The 24,849-nt window shown below is 34.7% G+C and overlaps 1 protein-coding gene across 9 annotated transcripts in view; it reads left to right on the forward strand.

Moving 5' to 3' along the window:
• Positions 1-24,849, forward strand: part of Tut4 (terminal uridylyl transferase 4) — a 117,729-nt gene that overhangs the window by 84,141 nt on the left and 8,739 nt on the right. For 4 of the 9 annotated variants that reach the window (XM_047521407.1, XM_047521460.1, XM_047521441.1 and 1 more), the window contains exons 20-28: positions 2,689-2,802; positions 8,262-8,339; positions 8,503-8,680; positions 8,941-8,988; positions 9,113-9,195; positions 14,238-14,353; positions 15,244-15,467; positions 19,109-19,209; positions 22,572-23,019. In XM_047521407.1, the coding sequence (XP_047377363.1) occupies positions 2,689-2,802; positions 8,262-8,339; positions 8,503-8,680; positions 8,941-8,988; positions 9,113-9,195; positions 14,238-14,353; positions 15,244-15,467; positions 19,109-19,209; positions 22,572-23,019 (1,390 nt within the window). The remainder of the gene's footprint in view (positions 1-2,688; positions 2,803-8,261; positions 8,340-8,502; positions 8,681-8,940; positions 8,989-9,112; positions 9,196-14,237; positions 14,354-15,243; positions 15,468-19,108; positions 19,210-22,571; positions 23,020-24,849) is intronic. The other 5 variants (XM_047521423.1, XM_047521448.1, XM_047521434.1 and 2 more) reach the window with 3 other exon arrangements.

Consider the following 24,849-nt stretch of genomic DNA (forward strand, 5'->3'; position numbering starts at 1 on the left):
CTTTCAGAGCTTGAAATACATTGTTCCAGGCCCTTCTAGCTTTTAGAGTCTGGGTTGAGAAGTCTGCTGCTATCTGTATTGGTCTCCCCCTATATGTAATCTGATGCTTTTCTCTCGCGGCCTTCAAAATTCTATCTTTATTTTGAATGTTAGGCATTTTCATTATAATGTGCCTTGGTGTGGATCTGTTGTGATTTTGTGCATTTGGTGTTCTGTAAGCCTCTTGTATTTGATTTTCCATTTCATTCTTCAGGTTTGGGAAATTTTCTGAGATTATTTCATTGAATAGGTTGTTCATTCCTTTGGTTTGTATCTCTGTGGCTTCCTCAATCCCAATAATTCTTAAATTTGGTCTTTTCATGATGTCCCATAGTTCTTGGAGATTCTGTTCATGATTTCTTACCATCTTCTCTGTTTGGGCAACTTTATTTTCAAGATTAAATATTTTGTCTTCGTTGTCTGAGGTTCTGTCTTCCAAGTGGTCTAGTCTTTTGGTGATGCGTTCCATTGAGTTTTCTATTTGTTTTATTGTTTCCTTCATTTCAAGGATTTCCGTTTGGTTGTTTTTGAGAATCTCAATCTCTTTGTTGAAATGATCTTTTGCTTCCTGCAGTTGCTCTTTCAGCTTATTGGTATTATCATTCATTGCCTGCATTTGCTCTCTTATCTCATCCTTTGCTTCACGAATTATCTTAATCATGTATAATCTGAAGTCCTTTTCTGACATTTCTTCTACCATACTGTCATTGGATTCTATTAATATAGAATCTAGATTTGTTTGGATAATTTTCTTCCCTTGTTTTTTCATGTTGTTCATGTATCTTCCTCTCTAGCAGTGCAGATCTGGGGTATTGCAGATTTCCCCCTGTATGCTTATAGTAGCCCTGTAGGTTTCCAAAACCCTTTCTTTAAGGGGAAATCAATAATATTAGCAGTGCCCAATTCAGACACTATGTAATCCTAGACCAAATAGTCCCTATGAGGACAATAACAAAATTGTCATAATAAACAGAATGAGTTCAAATATTATCTTCAGTAAAACAAACAGATTTGCAATAAGGCCTGCAGTTTCAAATGGAGTACAAAGAGAATGCAGAGGGATGTAGAATGTGGCTGTTAATGGATAAGAAAAAAATGTACAGTAGTTCTAGATAATAGAAAGGGTGAGAGTGTAATCAAAAGAAATTGGATGTTAGCATGCAAAAAAGGGAGAGACTCTGAGGGAACAGGTAAACAAAAGGAAAAGAGAGCAAGAAAAGTAAAGAAATAAAAACTGCAATTTTTTCAATAAGGAGAAAAAAGAAAATCTACAGTATAACAGTCATATAGTAATGAAACCTTCCAGAGTTCAGTAGCCTGATGCATGAGAGGTACCTGACAATGAGCTTCAAGCTTCCAGCAGGTGTCTCAGGATGGGATTTGCCCCACCTAAAGATAGGAGCTCCACTTCCAGGATTATCCAAGATGGCTGCTCTGGCTTCAAAATGTGTTGGCAAATAGGGAGCTGCAGCTCAGGGTGTGGCCATGGTCAGCAGAAGGTGGTGGAGGCATGATGTGGTTGGTCAGGCAGGGTTCCTGGAGAGTAGGTGTGTTTGGTGTGGTTGTGGGATCCTGGAGGCCGGTTGCAACCATTCGGTCTGGGGTCCCGGTGATAGGGCGCAGTCAGTCGGTCTGGGGGTCCTGGCGGCAGGGAGCAGTCAGTCGATGTGAGGGCCCCAGAGGCAGGGAGTGATCTGTCAGGCTGAGGGATCCTGGAGATGGAGCTTAGTCAGTCCAGACAGGGGTCCTATGGGGCCTGGCTCAAGGAGTCTTTTTGGTATTTTTTTTTATGAAAAAAATTCTAAATAGCTGATGTACTCATGTGGTTCAGAATTCAAAAGATATAAAGGTGTTTATGCCCTAGCAGCTCGGGAGGCTGAGGCAGGAGGATCTCAAGTTCAAAGTCAGCCTTAGCAACATAGTGAGGCCCTCAGCAACTTAGTGAGATCCTGTCTCAAAATAAAGAAAATAAACAAAAAGGGCTGGGGACATGGCTCATGGGTTAAATGCTCCTGTGTTTAATCCCCTTTCTCCCCCAATCCCCCACCAGAAAAAATAAATAAAATAAAGGTGTTTATATTGGAAAGTAGAAAGTCTTCTCCACCTATCTCCTATCCAACCATTGCTTATTGCTGGAGGCAGCAGTGTTAAAATTTCTTCTGTATCCTTTCAGAAATATATCATACCAGTACAAGCAAATGCTTGAATTTCCTACCTCCTGTTTATTCTAGGTATAAGTACACCAAAAACATTGTTATACACTTTGCTTTGATTCATAGATCTTGCTTTTCTTAAAAGATCTTGGAAATTATTTCATATTATAACAGTTCTACAATAAAAAATTTAGTAATTTCACACTTTTTTTGGGCATTTTTGCAAGATAAATTCTTAGAATGGGTAGTCAAAAGAAATGCTTTTATCATTTTGATATTGCCAAATTATTCTTCATAAAGTTTGTACTAATTTATACTTTCATCGTTAATGTATGAGAGTGCCTGTTTCCTCACACCCTTTATAACAGTTAGTAACTGAACTTTTGGACATTTTTTAGTTCAATGAGTTTAAAAAATGGTGTGTCCAAGTAGTCAGTACTTCTGTATGGAATGAAACTCTGAAATTTTATTTTTAATCTTTATATATATATTTTAGCGTTGTGACATTGGAGATGCTTCCAGGGGAAGTTTATCTTCATATGCATATATCCTCATGGTGCTGTACTTCCTGCAGCAGAGAAAGCCACCTGTTATCCCAGTTCTACAAGAGGTAGGTGTTTAAGAACACTGTAAAGATATTTTTGTGAAAACAATGGATTTAAACACAGTAGAACTTACTCAGTTCATTTCATCATGGTTGTTTTCTCCTTCCATTAATACTATAATTAACAATTAAGCTTTCAAAATTTGTTATTGGATCGCATAGACTACTAAAAGAGTTTGAAATGAATAGAACCATTGAATATCTTTCACAATATTTTAAGAATTTCAGTCTTAACTTGCTACTAATTATTATGAAGTTCTTGTAGCCATCCATAAACTCTATATATTATGGTTTCTCAGATGCATGTTCATAAGTTCTTTATCTCTAGAGTGTTTTTCTTTCTCATACTTTACTATGAAATTTGATTTATTTCTGTGTATGCTTTAGTCAACCTTGTGAATTTTGGTTAAGAAAAAAGCTCAAAATTTTCCTCATCTCTTTTTGAAGACATATTAATTGCATTAAGTATTGGAATGTACATTAAAATAAATGGGTTGTACTCATATTTACTCAGAATTGATGACTCATAGAGTCACTTTTTGTAGCTAAATTATACTTGCTGAAGTAGGTGTAAAGGAGTTCTTAATCCTCCATCTGTTTCTCCTGATTCTTGGCTAACGTGGACCTATAGGCATTAGGATCCAGTTCTAATTTCTTAGAAGGATGACTATTTTGAGGTAGGAGAGAAGTATTAGAGTTGTTTGGAAAAATCACATATTTTTGATTTCACATAAACTTTGATAGTCATGCAGAAAAGAAAATCACAAAATAGCAAGCCATATGATAGGTATCAGATGACCTTAGTAAAATTTGATAAGTTCTTATGAATATATGTGTTTTTAACAACATGTCTTTCCCTCTTTTAAACAAACATTAAAAAGAAAATAAACATTTTAAATATTATTTTCCTAGCAAAAATTCCTAGCTGAATCTCTGTTGAGTGGAGTATTTGTGTGGTGTGTGTGTGTGTGTGTGTGTGTGTGTGTGTGTGTGTGTGTTTGTGTGTGTTTAATGTCTTTATTTTTGTAGAGCAGTTTTAAGATCACAGCCAAGTTGAGAGAAATGTACAGAAATTTCTCATTTAGCCCCTGCCTACACAAATACATAGCCTCCCTTATTGTCAGCCTTACTGGAATGGTACATTATGCATTGTGGTGACTGGTGAAATGACACCGTCACGTTATCCAAAGTCCATAGTTTACATTGTGACTCATTCTTGGTGTTGTATATGCTATGGGTTTGGACAAATATATAATGATGTATTCATCAATATAATCTCATGCAGATATTGTCAAGTATTTCTTCTGCCTTAAAAATAATCTGTGTACTCTCTAGTCATCCTCTTCCCACCAATTCTTGGCAATCACTGATCTTTTTTACTGTTGCCTTAATTTTGTCTTTTCTAGAATGCCACATAGTTGGAAACATATAGTATTTCAGTTTGCCTTCTTTCATTTAGTGTCTCAGTTAACTTCTCATTACTGTAATACTACTGAAATATCTGAGGCAATCTCCTTTTAAAAAAGAAAAGGTTTATTTTGACTCATGGTTCTGGAGGTTCCAGTACAGGATCAGGTGGCCCTGTTTTGTTGGTCTTCCAGTGAAGGCAGCACATCATGGTAGGTGAGAGTGATGGAACCAACTGCTTACATCATGAGCCAGGAAGCAAAGACAGACTGAGAGATTAGGGCCCTACAGTTTTCTTTGAGGACCCTCTCCCAATGAGCTGAGGACCTTCCATAAGGCCTTAACCTCCTAAAGGTCCACAACACCTCCCAATAGCATCACCCTGGTGACTTGACTAAGCCTTTTACACATGAACTTTTGGGAATATTGTATATAGTCAAATCATACCACTCCATGATGTGTATTTAAGATTCCTTCATCTCTTTTCTTATAGATAGCTAATTTATTTTTAGTACCGAGTAACATTCCATTATAACTGTATATACCAGTTTCTTTATGAATTCACTTACTGAAGGACATTTTGGTTGCTTCAAGGTTTGGCAGTTATGAATAAAGCTTCTATAAAGGTCCACATGCAGCTTTTTGTGTGGACATAGTTTTCAGGTTTTCTGTGTAATACCAAGGAGCAGGATTGTTGGTTCATATGTATGCTTAGTTTTGTAAGAAGCTACCTTATTGTCTTTGCAAGTGGCTATACCATTTTGCATTGCTACCAGCAATGAGTTAGAATTCCTGTTGTTCTACATCCTCACTAGCATTTGTTGTTGTCAGTGTTCTGGGCTTTGACCATTCTACTAGGCTTGTGGTGGTATTTCATTGTTGTTTGAATTTGCATTTTCCTGATGACATATGATGTACACCTTTTTATATGCTTATTGTTGTCTTTGTATCTTTGTTGAAGTATATGTTGAAGTCTTGGGTCTATTTTTTAAAATGTTTGTTTTCTTACTGTTGAGTTTAAGAATTCTTTGTGTATTTTGCATAATAGTTCTTTCTCAACTGTGTCTTATGCAAACATTTTCCTCCTGTCCTGTTGATTCATTCTCTTGACACTGTCTTTTGCAGAGCAGCATTTTTTTTTTACTTTTAATAAAGTCCAGTATGTCCATTATTTCTTTCATGAATCACACCTTGCTATTATGTCTAAAAAGGGACTGCCATATTCAAGCTCCTCTAGAGTTTCCCCTACATTGTCTTTTATAAGCTTAATGGTTTTGCATTTTACATTGAGGACTATGGTCCATTTTGAGTGAATTTTTGTGAATCGAGTTCAGATCTGTTTCTAGATCTGTTTTGCATATGGTTGTTTTGTTGTTTCAACACCATGTGCTAAAAAAACGATTTTTCCTCCATTGTATTGCTTTTGCTCCTTTGCCAAAGGTCGGTTGATTGTATTTATGTGGGTCTATTTTTTGTTTGGTTGATCTACTTGTCTGTCTGTTTTTTTTCCCCCCAGTACCAAACTCTGGGTTGCCATAGCTTTATATGTCTTGAAGTTGAGATATGTCAGTCTCCAGCTTATTCTTCCTCTTCAATATTGTGTTGGCTGTTCTGGCTCTTTTGCTTCTTTTTATAAAATTTAGAATCATTTTGTTGATATCTGTGAAATAACTTACTGGGATTTTGATTGGAATTGCATCAAAGAACTAACATCTTGACAATATTGAGTCTTCCTTCCATGAACATGGAACATCTTTCCATTTCTTTTGTTCCTCAGAATGTTATTTTTTTTTTTTTTTTTTTTTTGTACCCGGGATTGAACTCGGGGGCATTCAACCACTGAGCTACATCCTCAGCCCGGTTTTGTATTTTATTTAGAAACAGGGTCTCACTGAATTGCTTAGCACCTCGGTGTTGCTGAGGCTGTCTTGAACTCGTGATCCTCCTGTCTCAGCCTCCCAGGCCACTAGGATTACAGGTGTGCGCCACTGCACCTGGCTTGTTCCTTAGAGTTTTATAGTTTTTCTCATGTAAATGTTGTACATATTTTATTAAATTTATATGTAGGTGTTTAATTTTGGGGGTTCAAAGTATTGCATTTTCTATTTCAAATTTCCAACTTTCAAATTTCTTGTATATAGGAAAGTAACTGAGTTTTGTATGTTAACCAGTATCTTGCAACCTTACTTTAATTACTTATTAGTTCTGGAGTTGTTTTGTTGATTCAGATTTTCTACATAAATAATCTAGTTATACGTGAATAAAGAAAGCTTTTTTGCTTCCTTCCTTAACATGTATTCCTTTCATTTCCTTTTCTTTTTTTATTGAATTAGCTAGGACTAACTAGTGCTGTCTAGGACTTTCCATATATTGAAAAGGAGTGGGTGAAAAGTACATCCTTGCCTTGTACCTGATTTTAGTTGGCAAGTTTATAGTTTCTCATCAAGTATGATGTTAACAATAGGTTTTTGTAGACTTTTTTTTTTTTTTTTTAAATCAAACTGAGGAAATTCTCCTCTGTTTTAGTTGGCTTTTTCACTGCTGTGACCAAAAGACCTGACAATAACAATTAGAGGAGGAAAAATTTATCTGGGGGCTCACAGTTTCAGAGGTCTCAGTCTAGAGATGACTGACTCCATTCATCAAGTTGTGGGAAAGCAAGATATCATGGCAGAGAGTATGTTGGAGTAAAGCGACTCAAAACATGCCCAACAGGAAGCAGAGAGAGAGCCTTCCCATGGACAAAATATATACCCCAAAAGTATTCCCCCAATGACCTACCTCTCCAACCACACCCTACCTGCCTCTAGTAATCACTCAGTTAATCCCTATCAGGGATTAATTCACTGATATGATGCTTATAACCCAATCAGTTCACCTCTAAACTTTCTTGCATTGTTTCACACATGAGATTTTGGGGGATTCTTCACATCCAAATCATGATACTCTCTATTTCTAGTTTATTGAGGGTTCTTAAATAATATATTATTATTATTTTGAAATGGGATTTCACTTTGTTGCCCAATGTGACTTTGAACTAAACCTTGGACTCAAGTGATCCTCTCACCTCAACCTTCCACATAGCTGGGACTACTAAGAGTGTGTTAGAAACAGGGTCTCACTGAATTGCTTAGCACCTCGGTATTGCTGAGGCTGTCTTTGAACTCGTGATCCTCCTGTCTCAGCCTGGCTTTATTTTATTTTTTATAGTGAATGGGTGTTGGATTTTATCAGATGCCTTTTCTGCATCTATTGATGTGACCTAATAAATGTAGTACCTTGTTTTTACTGAGAAAATAGGCTGTAGTAGGACGATTATCTTGATCAGAATCACCATTTTGCAGGTCTGAGACTTGAAAAGTCTGCTGACTCTAAACCTATTATTCTTTTCTAATTTATTGAATCTTTCTTTGAACCTCTTTTAAGGGGAAAAAAAAGTCTCAAAATGACTATAAAATCATCTTATTGAATACTTTTGTTCTTTTAAAATGGGATTTCTTCCCCCCCCTCCTTTGCAAGGACAGTGAATTATTATTTATAATGAATAATAAGGATTTATAACTTTTCAAAACTGTCAGGAAAAGCTACTTAATTTTCTATTAAACAAAACCAGTGCCCAAGTGCTTTTTAGATACCTGATCAAAGAGTATAGGTCCCAAAATATTCTTCCATTTCTTTTGGGTGCATAACCAATCAGTATTATCTATTTTATATTTCTATAACTATAATACTTTATTGAAACCTCATTTTCTTTTCTATGGTTTTTCTTCATTAATCTTGGACTGAATGTGTTTTGATAGGACAAATAGAGAACATCAAATAACATTAAATGTGTCATTTGGAGAGTGTGATGCTATTACGTATCATTTCTCAGCTTTGGTTTTAATAGATATATTTAATTAATTACTTGGTATGAAATTATACCATCCTAGCTTTGTTACCTTTGAAAGAATATTTCAGTATGTCTTCCATAGGTAAATTCTAAAATGATGTGAGGGTTTGTAGGCCTTTAGGTTGGAGAACTTGAAATCTAATAATAAAATTAATTTTTTGTGTAGATCTTTGATGGAAAGCAGATTCCACAGAGAATGGTTGATGGATGGAATGCTTTTTTCTTCGATAAAACAGAAGAACTGGTAATTTTTTCATAGTCTGTATTATAAAATGCTCATATACATGTTAGAATTTATATAATTTAATAATATTACTTTGAGTTGCTGTTCATCTCTCTTAGATAATATAGATATTTTTCTTATCCCCTCCTCCTACCATCCATCCCCTCCTTCTCCTTATCTATAGAAAAAGCGTTTACCTTCCCTTGGGAAGAACACAGAATCATTAGGAGAGCTTTGGTTGGGACTTCTTCGCTTCTATACTGAAGAGTTTGATTTCAAGGAATATGTAATTAGCATTCGGCAGAAAAAACTGTTGACAACTTTTGAAAAGCAGTGGACATCTAAATGCATTGCAATCGAAGGTAATAATTTATGTTGATTTTAATTTAATAACAAAGCAAATATTTGGCTAAAGAACTTGAGGAGAAAACTAAACCACATCAGGATTTGAAAGGTTCTTCCTCTTAATATTTATCAGTTTCATCCCTTAATGTATGATTTTAAAAGAATAATTTGCTGACTTGCACAGTCTGAGAATATGTAATATTGGACTATAGTTCTGGCCAAGTATATTTTATGTTACAATGAATATAATTCATAAATTACAAATATTTCTTTTTAGATCCTTTTGACTTGAATCATAACCTTGGTGCTGGAGTTTCTAGAAAAAGTAAGTTTGAAATATGGGGATTACCTGCTTTTAAAGGTCTGACATATTAAAAAAAAAAAAAAAAGCCTGACATATTAATGTCTATATCTTCTGTATCTTTATTATTTTCTTCTTTTTTCAATAGTGACCAATTTCATCATGAAGGCATTTATTAATGGAAGGAAACTTTTTGGTACCCCCTTTTATCCACTCATTGGCAGAGAAGCTGTAAGTTATGCTATTTGAATTTTGACTCGTTTCTTTTTTATTACAAAATTTTGTTTTTCTAGTGAAAGAAACCTGATCCTGTTTCCAGGTTGGTGTATGAATAGGGAAAAAGATGGTCATAGCTCCCTGGTTTTTCCTTGTACTTATAATCATCCACAATGAAATGTATTTTGTTAAAATTTGTTTATGTTTTTAATCTACTTGTTAAATTCTGTCACATCAGCAAGTAAGCTCCACGAGGGCAAGATCCATTTCTGTAAGGTTTATCTTTATATCACCAACCCTTGTAGCTTTAGGCACATAGTTTGCACCAAATAATCATTTGTTGAGTGAATGAGAGAGACTAATCAAGACTCAGGATAACTGATTATTGAATTTGAGGTTTGGCTCACTGATGTTTTCCATCTATACAAATCATCTTGATGAAAATATACATAGAGAAGATGAGGCCATAGACTTATTTATTTTTATTTGCCAAAACATCTGTTGTAATTTTTGTGTAGCCTCAGTACTGAATTGGATGGTACGTAACTGAGAGGTTTCTTGTTGCCTGAACTGGGTTACATAGGTTGCACATTTCCCCTTGGTCTCATTTTTGTTTTTGTTTACTTTTTATTGGTTAGGAGACTATAGAAAGTCTTAGTTTTGGGGGCTGGGGATATAGCTCAGTTGGTAGAGTGCTTACCTTGCGTGCACAAGGCCCTGGGTTCAATCCCCAGCACCACAAAAGAAAAAAAAAAAAAGAAAGTCTCAGTTTTGGAGCAAGAAACTTTTAAGAAAAGAAATCTTAAGGGAGAGAGAAAAATCTTGTATTTTCTATTGCTTAAGGAATGTCCTTGAACTTATTTAGTCCAGTGTCAGGGCTGAACTTCTTTCTTACAGGGGGGCGTAAGGAAAAGCAGAGAGGTCTGGATCTTTTTTTCCCTTGGAGCACTAGTTCTCAGATACATTTGATTGTCCAGTCTGTTAGGGGGTGACAATAATTATAATGGAGAGAAGTAAAATAACAGGAAACTTTGAAACAATATAAAAGCGTGCAAGAACAAAATAACTTTTAAAAAAAGGAGGGGCTGGGGATATAGCTCAGTGGGTAGAGTGCTTGCAAGAGGCCCTGGGTTCAATCCCCAGCACTGCAAAATAAATAAATAAATAAATAAATAAACAGTGTAACGATTTTACTAACATTAATTGACATAGCAATAAATGAACATTTGACATTTTATCTGAAATTGTGGAAATTCCAACTATTTATGTGTATATATTTAGTGGGAATCTAGCAGTGTACACAGTGAGGCTTTTTAGCAGAATTCTAAATTAGGGACTTTAGTAAACAAAGTGTGCTCATCTTCATGTGCTAAAACTCAATATATTATTTTAGTAGTCTTCAAAATTTATATTGATATCAAAATCTTTGATTTTGAATGTTGTTTGTTTTAAGAGTCAAACATCAGTTTGGGGGCCTAGCAAAAGGAGCCATTGAGTCTACTGACCAGTTTTTTTTATGTACTTTATTCCATTTTAACAGTCAGTTTATAGTATTCTATAACTTGGATATGCTGGTTTATTTAAATATTTTCCTTTGATGGACAGTTAAGTTGCCTTCATTATTTCAGTGTTATGACTTATATTGTAGAAAAATGTTCTTGTAAGCTGTCTTTGATATTTATACTTCATACCAATTTCATTGCTAGGTACTAAGAATTTAACAGAATAAGAATAGTTGTATGCAGATAAAGTACATTTCCCATTCTTTCACTTTTTTTGCTCACTCAAATATTCCCACTTTATTCTTCATGTTATTAGATTCTCTAATATATAGTATTGATCTACTTTTCTTCTTATCTGTTATCTTCTATCTTCATTTTCTTCTTTCGTTTGACTTAGATTCTCTGTTTTTCGGCACATACTTTAAATCCTTTAGTGCTGTCTTCTCAGGTTTGCACCCTTATGTTTTTAGCCTTACATAAGTTTAGCTATCTACCATCTGCCTATAAGGGTAACTAATAGAAAAAAAAGTCTAAAAAAAGTGCTAATAGAAAAAAATCATAAAGTTAGGGAGTTTTAAGTACACTCTAAATTAATATTTACCAGCCTCAACTTTCATTTATTTAGTTATGTTTCTCTCTCCCGTTTTGTAAATAGTATTTCAAAATTTGTTCTATCAAAAACTCAGTTACCCCTGCAGTTTGTCCCACCTTTGACGTCTGCCTTCTCCTTAGTAGATGATTTTCCTGAAATAATAGTATCAAATAAGTATGCTTCGACTTTCTATTGCCAGATCTTTAAATATGACTGTATCTGTAGATCTCTACTCTGTTGAATACTAGTCCTTCCATGTACACTTTCGATCCCTTCTTTATTCTCTCTACCCTAAGTCTTCATCCTTTTCATCTGTCAAAAACATTTTCAAAAGCCGGGTGTGGTGATGCACACCTGTAATGCCAATGACTTGGGAGACTGAGACAGAGGATTCCAAGTTTGAGACCGCCTCAGCAACTTATCAAGGCCTGTCTCAAAATAAAAAATAAAAAGGAATGGGGATGTGGCTCAGTGGTTAAGCACTTCTGGGCTCAAACCCTTATACCCCTAACCAATCATTTTCAAAGATGGAATACATAAAATGTAACTGAAGATCTGAATTTACAGATGAACATTTGCCATTCATTTTAATGATAGGAAACACTAACTGTGAACCCCAATTAAGTAAACTATTGTCTCCCCAAAAAGAAATTCCATTCTACTAGCAAACTTACATTACAAAGATTCTAATTAATTTTTACTGTTGGCATATTTGCTTCAATAAAAAGTTTTGTGTACAGTTTTCTTTTTCTCATATAAGTACTTATATTGCATTTTAAGTTTTGCCATATCACCTAAAATACTTACTTCTTCCTCTTTTCAGAAAAAGTGCTAAACTCAGATGTAGGCCATCTTAACTGGGATGGCAGGGTAGAGAAATGTGAACTCAAGAGAAAATTCAGGAATAGAATGGATACAACTTGATGATTAATTAGAGGTGATAAATGAAGGAGAACTAGTTCAGAAAGATTCCTAGGTTTCTGCCTGTTGAAATGAGAAAGGCCTTAATTTTGTCCTGGCAGAAAATAGAATGATAAAGCTTTTAATTAATTATAATGGTTTGTCAATAACAAATATGAAGAAGTATTAATCTCTTGTCCTTATTTTTTAAAGTTTTATTGAGATATAATTCACATAATGTACAAGTCAGTGTGTAATTCAGTGGTTTTAGAATATTCAAAGTATTTTGCAAAAATTGCTACAATGTAATTTAGAAGATTTTTGTCCTCTTTAAAAGAAATTCTGCCCCAAATAGCAGTCCATCCTCATTTCCTCTCTCCTCTTCTCAAACCATGAATCTACTGTATTTTTCTCAAGGGGGATGGTTCTAGGGATTGAACTCAGGGGTGCTTATTCACTGAACCACATCCCCAGCCCTTTTTATTTTTTATTTTGAGACAAGGTGTTGCTAAGTTGCTGAACCTGACTTCGAACTTATGATCCTCCTGCCTCAGTCTCCCAGGCCACTGGGATTATAGATGTGTACCACCAAACCTGGCTCTTTTTGTCTTTATGAATTTTCCTATTCTGGAAATTTCATATAAGTGGAGTCATACAGTATGTAGTCTTTTGGAACTGGCTTTTTTTACTTAGCATAATATTCTCAAGGTTCATCCATATCATAGTATATATCAGTATTTCATTCCTTTTTGTGTCTGAATAATATTCCATTGTATAGCTATACCACATTTTATTTATCCACTTAATTGTTGGACCTTCGGGTTACTTCTACTTTTTGGCTATTAAGAGTAATGCTATTGTGAATATTTGTGCATTGATTTTTTTGTGTGTCAATATGTTTTCATTTTCTTGTATATAACTAACAATTGAATTGCTGCATCATTTAGATAAGTTTATGTTTTAACTATTTAAGGAACTGCTAAAGTGTGTTCTAAGTGGTTATGCTATTTTACCTCCCACTAGCCATATGTGTGGGTTCCCATTTTCCATACCCTTACCACTGTTATATTATTATTTACAAAAACAAGGTCATTCTATTGGATGTATCACTTTATCCCTGACTGCTAAGTCAGATTTATAAATAGATTTATAAATAGATTTGTTGACTGCTAAGTGGACATGTTTTCTTGCCTTCCAGAAGTATGCGTACTGTTAGGACCAACTAGAATTTGTGACAGTACAAAACTGAACACTGAGAAGGATAATAAGGTGCTGAGGTAAAGCAAAAATGAACCTGGTTCTGAGACTTGGGAAAAGTAGCTGGGCATGGTGGTACATGCCTGTAATCCCAGGTACTTGGAAGGCAGAAGGAGGTGGAAAGGACTGGGGATGTAGTTCAGTAGTAATGTGCCCTGGGTTCAATCCCTAGTGCCCCCCTCAAAAAAAAAAGACTGAGGAAAATTATTTGCTTTTTAGTTCTTTTCCTTCTGTTTGGAGTTTACTTTATATAATAAATATTATGTGTTCTTTAATAGTTTAAAAATCCAATTATATTTGAAATTAAGTAGAGAATTTCTTTATTCACACAAAGGTCTTTTGTACAGAGAATAATTTCTTTCCAGAAGTAGCCCGCTATAGCAGAAAGAATGAGCTTTGTAGTCAGAATAGACAACCCTAAATCCTTTATCTGAGACTTAACCAGATACTTTACTATAGACAAATGTCTTTAGCTCTCTGAGCTTCAGTTCTTCATTTATAAAATAAGGATGGAAATACTATCTATTGAGATATTCTCATTCACCTGTAGCATCTCTGTCAGTATAATGTGGATGTGAAGTGTTTAGTATTATTAGTAACAGTGATGTTGATGATGATCCTGAATCTTATTATAATGTCATGATACAATATTTAGTATTACAATTTAATGTTTAATATTACAATGTAATATTTATTGATCTTTATTTACTTTAGGCCAAATTTGCATCTTGCTCTCTCTTTTCCATTTGGATCTAAAGGCTTTATAGTGATTTTTTTTCCAAGTAAAATTATATTTTCCTCCCTAGGAGTACTTCTTTGATTCCAGAGTATTAACAGATGGAGAACTGGCTCCTAATGATCGATGTTGCCGTGTGTGTGGAAAAATAGGCCACTACATGAAAGACTGCCCTAAAAGGAAAAGGTTGGCAAATGTTTATATATCAACATTACAGGGTAAATAAATGTAAGACCAGTTTGTAACTGTAATTGTGTTCAAAATTGTTTTAAGTGAGTCAGACAGTTCAGGGCCTTAAATTGGACCTTAGGTAAATGTTCATTTGAGTGGAATTTTGTAAAAGTGATATTTACTTGTGTTATAATGGTGTCTTATAACTTTCGTTTGTTCATTAATTCATTCAAGCTTTTTCTTTAATTGAATAAGCATTTATTGACACCTACTATGTGTTGGGAACTGTGCTGAGAGTTAAGATTTAAAAAAATGACAAATGCATGGGGTTCTAATTGAAGACCTCATAGTCATGCAAACCAATAATTAAAATGCAATTAACTGAATCCTTGAGATATATATATAGTGAGATATACCTTTATATTTTGTAACCTGAGGAATATGCATCTCTCAAAATATATCTGTGATTTATATGTCCCAAGTTCTACATGCTGTATTCAGTAGATGAGGAAAATCTTTTCTTTCATTATCAAGTTTGGCTTAACACAAAAATTGGAAAATTGTGGAACAAACTTGTAGTTCTCATCATTGTTGTTTGTTGATTGTTAAATTTAGGCAAGATACTTATTTTCTCTAAGCTTCAGGTTCTTCTTTAGAGTGGAGATAATATAAATCTCTAAGAATTCTTGGAAATGTAAAAACTTAACATTAAAAAGTTTAAATATTTTATAAAGCTAACTAGAATACTTAATTTCTACCATATGAGTAGGTGGGTAATAAATGTGAGTTCCCTTGTCTTCAAAAATGCATGAAGCAGTGACCTTTTAGTTTCTTTGTAATTGTGTATAGTTTATTCCGTGATTTGCTCAGTATACAAGTCCCTAGCCCCACATTATTGGTATCAGCAGTTTACTGTTTAGACTAAAGAAGAAAGACAGCGAAGAAGAGAAGGAAGGGAATGAAGAAGAGAAAGACTCCCGAGACCTTCTTGACCCACGAGACCTCCATGACACTCGAGACTTTAGAGACCCCAGAGACCTCAGATGTTTTATATGTGGAGATGCAGGACATGTACGAAGGGAATGCCCAGAGGTCAAGCTGGCCCGTCAAAGGAATAGCAGTGTGGCAGGTAAACAGAAAAGGCCAAAAATAATTTCTGGTGGAAATCAAGTCATGTGTGTTGATGTCATGCCAAGGACCCCTTTTCCTCTTTATTTTAAACCTAATTATATGATTTTGAACCTTGTAATTTCTTAAAGAGTTAAAATTTGCTGGGTACAGTGACACGTACCTATAATCCCAGCAGCTTGGGAGACTGAGGCAGGAGGATTGAAAGTTCAAAGCCAGGCTGAGCAACCTAGCAAAGGCCCTAAAGCAACTTAGTGAGACCCTATCTCAAAATAAAAAGGAGCTGGGGATGTGACTCAGTGGCTAAGTACCCCTGGGTTCAATCCCTGGTACCAAAAAAAAAAGTAAACATTTAGACAATGAGATTTTTACTTCAAATAGTACTTATATATGGTCACTATCAAGGCCTTCACAGTTTGTTGTATTACACCTTCCCTATAAGTATCCTTTGGATTTGAGACAGACTCTTTTTTCTGTCAATTTAGCTTATTTTATTTTTGATATCAGGGATTGAACCCTGTGGAACATTTTTTCATATATTTTTGGTCATTTGTATTTCTTCTTTTGAGAAGTATCTGTTTAATTCACTCGCCTGTTGAGTTTTTTGGTGTTAAGTTTTTTGAGTTATTTATGTATTCTAGATACTAGTCCTCTGTATGAAGAGTAGGTTGCAAAGAGTTTTCTCCCATTCTGTAGGTTCTTCCTTCACATTCCTAATTGCTGTGCAGAGCTTTTTAATTTAATGCCATCCCATTTAACTCTTGCATTATTTCCTGAGCTTTAAGGGGACTAATGAGAAAGTTGTTGCCTGTGCCTATATGTTGAAGTGTTGACTCTAGGTTTTCTTCTAGGAGTTGTATCATTTCTGGTCTAATTCCTGGGTCTGTGTCCCTATTGAGTTGATTTTTGTAGGGTGAGATGTAAGGGTCTAGTTTCATTCTTTTATATATGGTTAACCAGTTTTCCCAGCACCATTTGTTAAAAAGGCTGTCTTTTCTCCAGTACATGTTTTTGGCACCTTTGTCAAGGATCAGATGATTGTAAATGTGTGGGTTTGTCTCTGTGTCTTCTGTTCTTTACCATTCACTGGTCTATGTGTTTGTTGTTATGCCACTGGCATGTAGTTTTTGTCATGATAGCCCTGGTAGTATAATTTGAAGTCAGATATTGGGATGCCTTCAGCATTGTTTTTTGACTTAGAATTGCTTTGGTTATTCTGGGTCTTTTATTCTTTCAAATGAGTATTAGAACTTTTTTCTAGTTCTTTGAAGAATGTCATTGGGATTTTTTATGGGGGTTGCATTGAATCTGTGTATTGTTTTTGGTAGTGTGGCCATTTTAACTATTAATTCTGCATATCCATGAACATGGGAAGTCTTTCCATCCTCTGATCTTCAGTATCTTCAGTGTTCTCTAGTTTTCATTGTAGAGGTCTTTCATGTCCTTAATTAGATTTATTCCTAGGGTTCTTTTTTCTTTTTTTCCTTTTTTGAGCCTATTGTGAATGGAATTTTTCTGATTTCTTTCTCAACAGATTCATTGTTGGTATGTGGGAAGGCTGTTGATTTTGTAACCTGCTACTTTGCCAAATTTATTAGCCCTAGCAGCTTTTTGGTGGAGCTTTTAGATCTTCTAAGCATAGGATCATATCATGTGGAAACTGATAATTTAACTTTTCCTTTCCTAATTTTATTCCTCTTATTTTCTTCTCTAATTGTTCTGACTAGAATTTCTAGCACTGTATTAAATAGAAGTGGTAAGAGTGGACATCCTTTTGCTGTTCTGAATTTTAAAGGAAATGCTTTCAGTTTTTCCCCATTTACTATGAGGTTGACTGAGTTTTTCATATATAGTCTTTATGATGTTGAGGTAGGTTCTTCTAGCCCTAGTTTCTTCAGTGTTTTTATCTTAAATAGGTACTGAATTTTGTCAAAGTTCTTCTCTGCATGTATTAGATGACCAAGTAACTTTTGTTCTTAATTCTATTTATGTGATGAGTTGCCTTTATGGATTTGTGTGTTAAACCATTCTTGCATCTGTGGAATAAAACCACTTGGTCATGATATACAATCTTCTTAATTTGTTGTTGAACATGATTTGTTAATATTGTATTAAGTATTTTTGCATCTAAGTTAATTGGGATATTGGTCTGTTTTTTTCTTTCTTTGAATGTGTCCTTATCTGATTTTGATATGAATGTGATACTGTCTTTATAGAATGAATTTGAAAGTGTTCCTTCCCCTTCTGTTTCATGGAATAATTCAAGGAGTATTAGTATTAATTTTTCTTTAAAGGTTTGGTATAATTCAGAGTCTGGTCTTGGGCTTTTCTTTTTTGGAAGGTGTTTTATTACTGCTTCTATTTCATTATAAGTTATTGGTTCGTTTAGGTTTTGTATGTCCTACAACTTTTTTTTTTTTTCCAGGACATATATAGAGGAAATTATAGTTCTTCCCACTGCAGTTATGAGTGAAAGACTTGTTCCTGTTGTATTTTACAAGGAATTTTAAGAATATTACCGAATGAGTTTATTTAAAGGGAAAAAAAACCCAGCAGACTATTTATTTTTGTCAGCTTTTTGTTCCTTTGACAAACACCTGAGAAAAACAATTTAGAGGACAGGTTTATTTTGGCTCAGACTTCAGTCCATTGTCAACTGGTTCCATTTCTTTGGACCAGAATTGAGGCAGAACATCTTGGTAGAAGGGTGGTGGAGGAATACTGCTCAGCTTAAGGCAACCAGAAAGCAGAGAGAAGAGGCCTGGGACAAGGTACAACATCTCCAAGGGGATGTCCCCAGTGACCTGACCTCCTTCCAACCATGAAAACTGTAGGCAGTTTCCACTACCTCCCAGTAGTCCATTCAGATATCAATGAATTAATCCAGCAATGAGATTAGAGCCCTTATGATTCAGCTACTCCCCAAAATTCCACTTCTGAACCTTGGTGCATTGGGAACCAAGCCCTTCAACGCATGAGACTTTGGGAACATTCTGGATCCAAACCATAAAACTATTTTATTTTATTTTGTTTACTAAACTGTTACTTTTTGCAGTGCTGGGGATTGAACCCAGGGTCTTATGCATACTATGAGAGCTCTCCACCACTGAGCTATACCCATCCCAGCCTTCCAGATTCCTTTAGAAATTGTGATTTCCAGTTTTTCAGCTTCTTTAGAGAAGCAGTAAGGCATAATTTGTTCTTATTTTCAAAACTGGTATGCTTTTTTTTTTTTTTTTTTTGGGTGTTGATGATCAAACCCTGAATGAGGACTTTGTACATGCTAAGCATGTACCACTCAGCTACATCTGTACCCTGGGTGTATATTTTAAATTGATCTGGGTTTGGGTCTATAGCTAGCATGCATGAATCTTTAGGTTTGACTCCAGCATTAAAAAAAACAAAAACAAAACACAGAAGAAAAGAAAAAAATTGGTCTGCAGAATTGAAAAATGTCTTTAAAAAATTAGTTGTCACAGTCTTCCACTAATGTAGGCATAGTTTAAAAGTCCAAGCGTCCCAAGTTTATAACATTTCAGAGAGATTTGAAACGCTTTTATATAAATGAGTTTATTGATTGCTATTTTTTCTGCTACTTTCTTTATTTTTTTATTTTTATTTTTTTGTGATGTCTTCTCTTAGCAGCCCAGCTGGTCCGAAACCTTGTAAATGCCCAACAGGTGGCCGGTTCGGCCCAGCAACAGGGAGATCAGTCCATAAGGACTAGACAGTCCTCAGAATGTGTAAGTATTCTGCCTGCAAACGAGTTAAATCTTGACAGATAGATAGCATTATCTCTTGTGGGTGATGGGAGTTTCTCTCTCTCAGATTGGCAGATAAAATCTTTTGAGATATTGTGGTACTTTGTAGACCTTGCTAGGCCCATAAGGTGGAATGAACATTACTTTTGGAGTAATGTATATCTGGGTTTCTATCAGTGGGCAAGCTATGTACATGAGTTTGCTTCTTCATTTGTGAAATAACACCTACCTAGACAATAGATTAAAATAAGGTAATGACTAAGTTTTCGCACTTTGCCTTGTGGGAAAGTATCAGTACCATTAATAACAATAGACATGAAAATTGAATGTATAGCTTTTCATTTTTCATTCTTCACTTTAGCTGCTGAGCCTAGTTGTACAAACATCCTTGTTCATTTGCTAATATAAATTTAGTTTTATTTTCCCAATTTAGAGGCTACTAATGGCAAAATTTGTAGAAGGGACACAAAGGGAATATGTATCCTTGTTCATTTGCTAATATAAATTTAGTTTTATTTTCCCAATTTAGAGGCTACTAATGGCAAAATTTGTAGAAGGGACACAAAGGGAATATGTTTTTATTTAGTACGTTAAAAAGATAAATTTATACCAGTTTAATGTGTTGGATTTGATCTATTAGATTCAGTGAGAAATTATTCAATTTTTCTGTTGCACCATTTCTTTTAAATCCAAGCTTAGGATCTTAGTAATAGCCTGTGATTTGTTAAGACATTAATTGGATTTTCCCTCTATTCTCAGTAATTGGTATAAATATACATCATATTTTTAACAATCCATATATATTAGGAATTCAGTGCTGTTAGGGCAGTATGTACGTGGCATTTTGTTTACATGAAACTTCTGTGTATTTCTCTTCACTTGACATGTGAATACCTAGTGTTATACACCTGTGAAAGACCAAAGTATCAGATTAAAATTCAGACTCACAAGTTTTATAATGACTTTGCCGAGTTGCTCTTAATCCTTGTCTAAATCATCTTGCACTTCTTAATTTAATTATTCTATATTAATATAGAGTATTTAGTCCAAACTTGGTAACTGTGTTTCAGTGCTTCATACTTACCAAATTTAACCTTTTGAGTAGTCATGTGAAGTGATAGATATAATTCGATCAGATTTACCAATCAGGAAGCTGAATGTAAGGGATATTATAATTTAAATCCAAATCTTTATAGTTTCCAAGTTGTTAACTATTAAATATGCTAGATCTGATGTGATTTGTGTTTTAGAAAAACTGATGAGTATTTGAAAACGAGTAGTGGCGTCTTGGAAAGAATTTAAGAAGTTTCCCACCACCACCCCAAATATTTGAATACCTATCGTTTGATACTTTCATAAATGTTATATATTAATAGTAATAACATTTAATTTAATGTATCATTGAGTCCTGTGAGCTATGCATAGATTCTTTATTTCTTTTATAAAATATTTCAAAAATAGTAGAAAAGTATGAAAATGATAAATCTACATCTACGTATCACCCCCAGGATTTAACTATTTTGAACATTGTTGTTTTTGCTTTATTAAAAAATATCCACAATTCAAATCCCTGTGCATCAGCCCTCTTTGATCCTATTCCTATCTTAAAACTTTCCTACCACCCTTCCCTTGCTATAGAAATGTATCTACAACTAGGCATGTAGCCTGTGTGTGTGTGCCTGTATTCCCAGCTCTTGGGAGGCTGAGGTGGGAGGATTACTTGAGATGAGGAGTTTGGGACCAGCCTGGACATCATAGCAAGATTCCTTCTCCAAAAACAAAAACAAAAAATCTATTATCCAGAATTTAGTATTTATAGTTTCTACATATATTTTTTAAATCATTGTAAACATATGAGATATCTTCTGTTTATACTTTATAAGTGAAGAAGCTGAAATAGAAGTTTCTTGTCTGAGGTCAGTAGACAGTTGAAATCAAAACGTGAATCCTCAGGTTGTCTCCAGACTTATGCTCTAACCACTCTTCTGTGATGTCCCTCATTTTCTTTCTCTGCCTCTTGCTCTCACTTTTTCCTGACTTAAGCTTTTCATGAGTCTGTCTAATGGATCTCACTATTCTGATGTCTAACAAAGCACCTCAATTTCAACGTTTAGATTATAGTTTTTATTTCTCTCTACCTGCTCCTACCCACAGCTTTATCTCTTTTCTTGTTTTGTCATCTCATCATCTTTATCACTATCTGGTTTCCAAAACTTTTCCTTCTCCTTTACCTCTACATCCTGTTAGTCTCTAAGTCCTATTGTTGCTGCCTTTCAAAAATAACTCACAGCTATTTGCTTCCCTCTGTCCCCATGGATCTCTTAGCCTAGGCTGCCATCTTCTTAGGAATGCTGTATTGTAGCAGTCTTATCAGCTCGTTTTTTAAAAAAGATTTCCTATTTAATTTTTTTTAAACCAGATTTTTTTTCTAAAATGCAGATTGATCATTCTTGACCTGTTTAAGACCCTTCAAAAGTTTTCCACTACCTTCAGTATATATTGTAAATTAGAAGACTTATAAGAACCCCTCCTTAGTTCTTTAGCCTCAGATGTGCCATTGCCCTGCCCTGGCAGTGCAATAACATTAAACTTCCTTCTGATGCCATTTTTTTAAAAAAGCCATGCGTTTTCATGCTTGTAGATCTTCAATCATGTTTTTCCCTCTACCTGAAGTATTCATCCATGCCCTTTACCTCTGCCTTCTTTTATACCAGTTTCTTTGTGTACCTTGAATCTCAGCTTAAAGGTCACTTCCTCTGGGAAGCTTTAATTTCCACATTTGTTGAAATTTTCTTCCCTCCTCCCCAAGTGGGTTCAGGTGTTCCTGCTTTGGGATTTCATTATACACTATACATTCTTTATCATAGTAATCATTGTGCTTTATTATGATTGCTTATATAATATTCATATGCTTTGTGTATTTTCCCCTATAAACTTTAAGCTCCATGAGGGCATACATGTGTTTTATTTTTAGTACTTAAAATAATGCCCAGTACATAACTGACATTCAATGCTTGTTGATGGATTGAATGACAGTAACTAAGAGTTGTTTATATATAAATTTGTAGTTCACAGTGGGAAATACATGTTCTGTGTGATGGGAATGATATCTAAACTCTTTTCTTTGGAAATAGGTTTATGAGACATCACACATGAGAGAGGGTTTGAGTACCTTGGGAAAATTCTAGTATTCATGTAAAATGAGATTTTATAACTTTTTGTTATACAGTTCTGAATATAATGTTCTAATGAAATGACTCCATAATTTTGTATTTTCATAATCTCTACATTTGTTAAGATGTTTTATAAATTAATTTTAAAATGTGTCTTTCTTTTCTTTGCAGTCTGATTCACCATCTTATTCTCCTCAGCCCCAACCATTCCCACAGAACTCTTCCCAGCCAGCTGCTATTACCCAGTCTCCAACCCAGCCAGGATCCCAGCCTAAGCTTGGCCCACCTCAGCAGGGAGCTCAGCCCCCTCATCAAGTCCAAATGCCCATGTATAATTTTCCCCAATCACCACCAGCTCAGTATTCTCCCATGCACAATATGGGATTGTTGCCAATGCACCCCCTCCAGATCCCTGCCCCATCCTGGCCCATCCATGGCCCAGTGATCCATTCTGCACCAGGCAGTGCCCCCAGCAATATGGGCTTGAACGATCCCAGCATCATCTTTGCACAGCCTGCTGCCAGACCTGTGGCAATCCCTAGCTCCTCTCATGATGGACACTGGCCTCGTACTGTGGCTCCAAATTCCCTGGTGAACAATGGTGCAGTGGGGAATTCTGGTAACTTCCTTTTCTTCTTTTGTGTCTGTCTATAAAAAGGTTTGGTATCATTGGTTGAACTTGGGAAATATGAAGAAAGGAAGGGCAAGCTTTATTTATAGAGCTTGTATAGGATTAAAGTACATAGTGTGGACTCAGGATTTAGAGTGCCTGGATTTGAATCCTGGCTCTGCCATTTATTATGAGGTCTTGGGTAATCTGTACATGTCATTAGTATCATCTGTAAAATAGGAATATTAATAGCATCTAAAGTATAAGGATGTTGTGAATATTAAATGAGTTAATGCACATAAATGTTAGCTGTTAACTTTTAAAATTAATTTTCATTGCTATTTACTTGGTGTAGGTGTTATTGGCATTCATTTTATAGTTGATGAAACTGAAAGGTAAAGATGTAAACTAATTTTTTTCTTCAAAATATGTGCTACGTGCCATGGATTTTACTGTCTCTCTGAGTAAGGAATAATTCTTGAAAGAGCAAAGGATACTGGTAATAATTAGTAGCATTAAGAAATAATACTGGGACTGTGGTTGTGGCTCAGTGGCAGAGCACTTGCCTAACACATGTGAGGCACTATGTTTGATTCTCAGCACCACATAAAAAAAAACAAAGATATGTCCATCTACAGCTAAAAATATTTAAAAAAAAATAATACTTATTCTGTTATTTCAGGAATATATGTTCATATGGAGTATATGTTAAAAATCACCTATAATCTCAATTCCTAGATATAACTACTAATATTTTGATAAATTATGAAAATATTATTTATACTTGCCTATTTTAAAATAGCTGTTAGTTGCTAGTTTTGTATCTTGCTTTTTAGTGGTAATTATATTTATGTTAAAAACAAATAAGGAAAATTTGAAAAATAAAAAATGGGGAGTGTAAATTTTAACAAACCCCTCATAGTGAACTTGTTACCGATAATTTTGCTATTTTTAAAATCTGATTCCTTACCCCCATTTAAAAATTTTTTTGACTTGAATCTTTAATCAAATTCCAGACATTGAATCAAATTTGCTTTTACACTTGTTTGTATTTCTAAAAAATCATAAGACCATTATTGTATCCAGTATTATCTTATATCCATTCCTTTTTCTTTTTTTCTCCATTTAAGAAGAGTTTTTTATTTTTATTTATTTGAATCAGAATTCAAGTAATGAATAATGAAGCCCATACATTGTATGTGGTTTTTATGTCATTAATGTCCTTTGTAACAGAATATTTATTGTCCCATGTTAAATGTTTATTGAATTTCTTATGTATTGGAGTTGTCAAATTTTCTTTTTGTCATAATTTAACATTTGTTTCTGAGTCCATATTTCCTGTAAAGTGGTAGTTAGATTCAGTGGTTCCATTAGGTACGGGTTCTTTTTTCTTTTCTTGCAGTAATGGGGATTAGACCAAGGGCTTCACATACGCTAAACAGGCCCCTAGATTCCCACCTATCTACCCTTCTTTAAAATTTTATTTTGAGACTGAGTCTCCCCAAGTTGCCTAGCCTGACTTTGAACTTGGCGATCCTCTTGCCTCAGTCTCCTGAATCAGTGAGATTACAAATGTGCACTGTCATTCCCATCTTGATCAGGGTTCTTTTTGTTGGCAAGAATACTTCTTGATTGTCCTGTATATATTCTGATCTCTTACTTTAGCAGAAACTTAACTGTCTGATTGTTCCTATTTTAGTGACTTAAGTTTGATCTGTGAGTTAGGTAATGTCAGCTTGTTTTATCCATTATAAAGTTTCTCTCTCTTTTTTGGTACTGGTATTGAACTTAGAGGTACTCTACCACTGAGCTATATCCCTAGCCCTTTTTATTTATTTA

This window comes from Sciurus carolinensis, chromosome 1, assembly GCF_902686445.1.
Source record: "Sciurus carolinensis chromosome 1, mSciCar1.2, whole genome shotgun sequence".
NCBI lineage: Eukaryota > Metazoa > Chordata > Mammalia > Rodentia > Sciuridae > Sciurus > Sciurus carolinensis.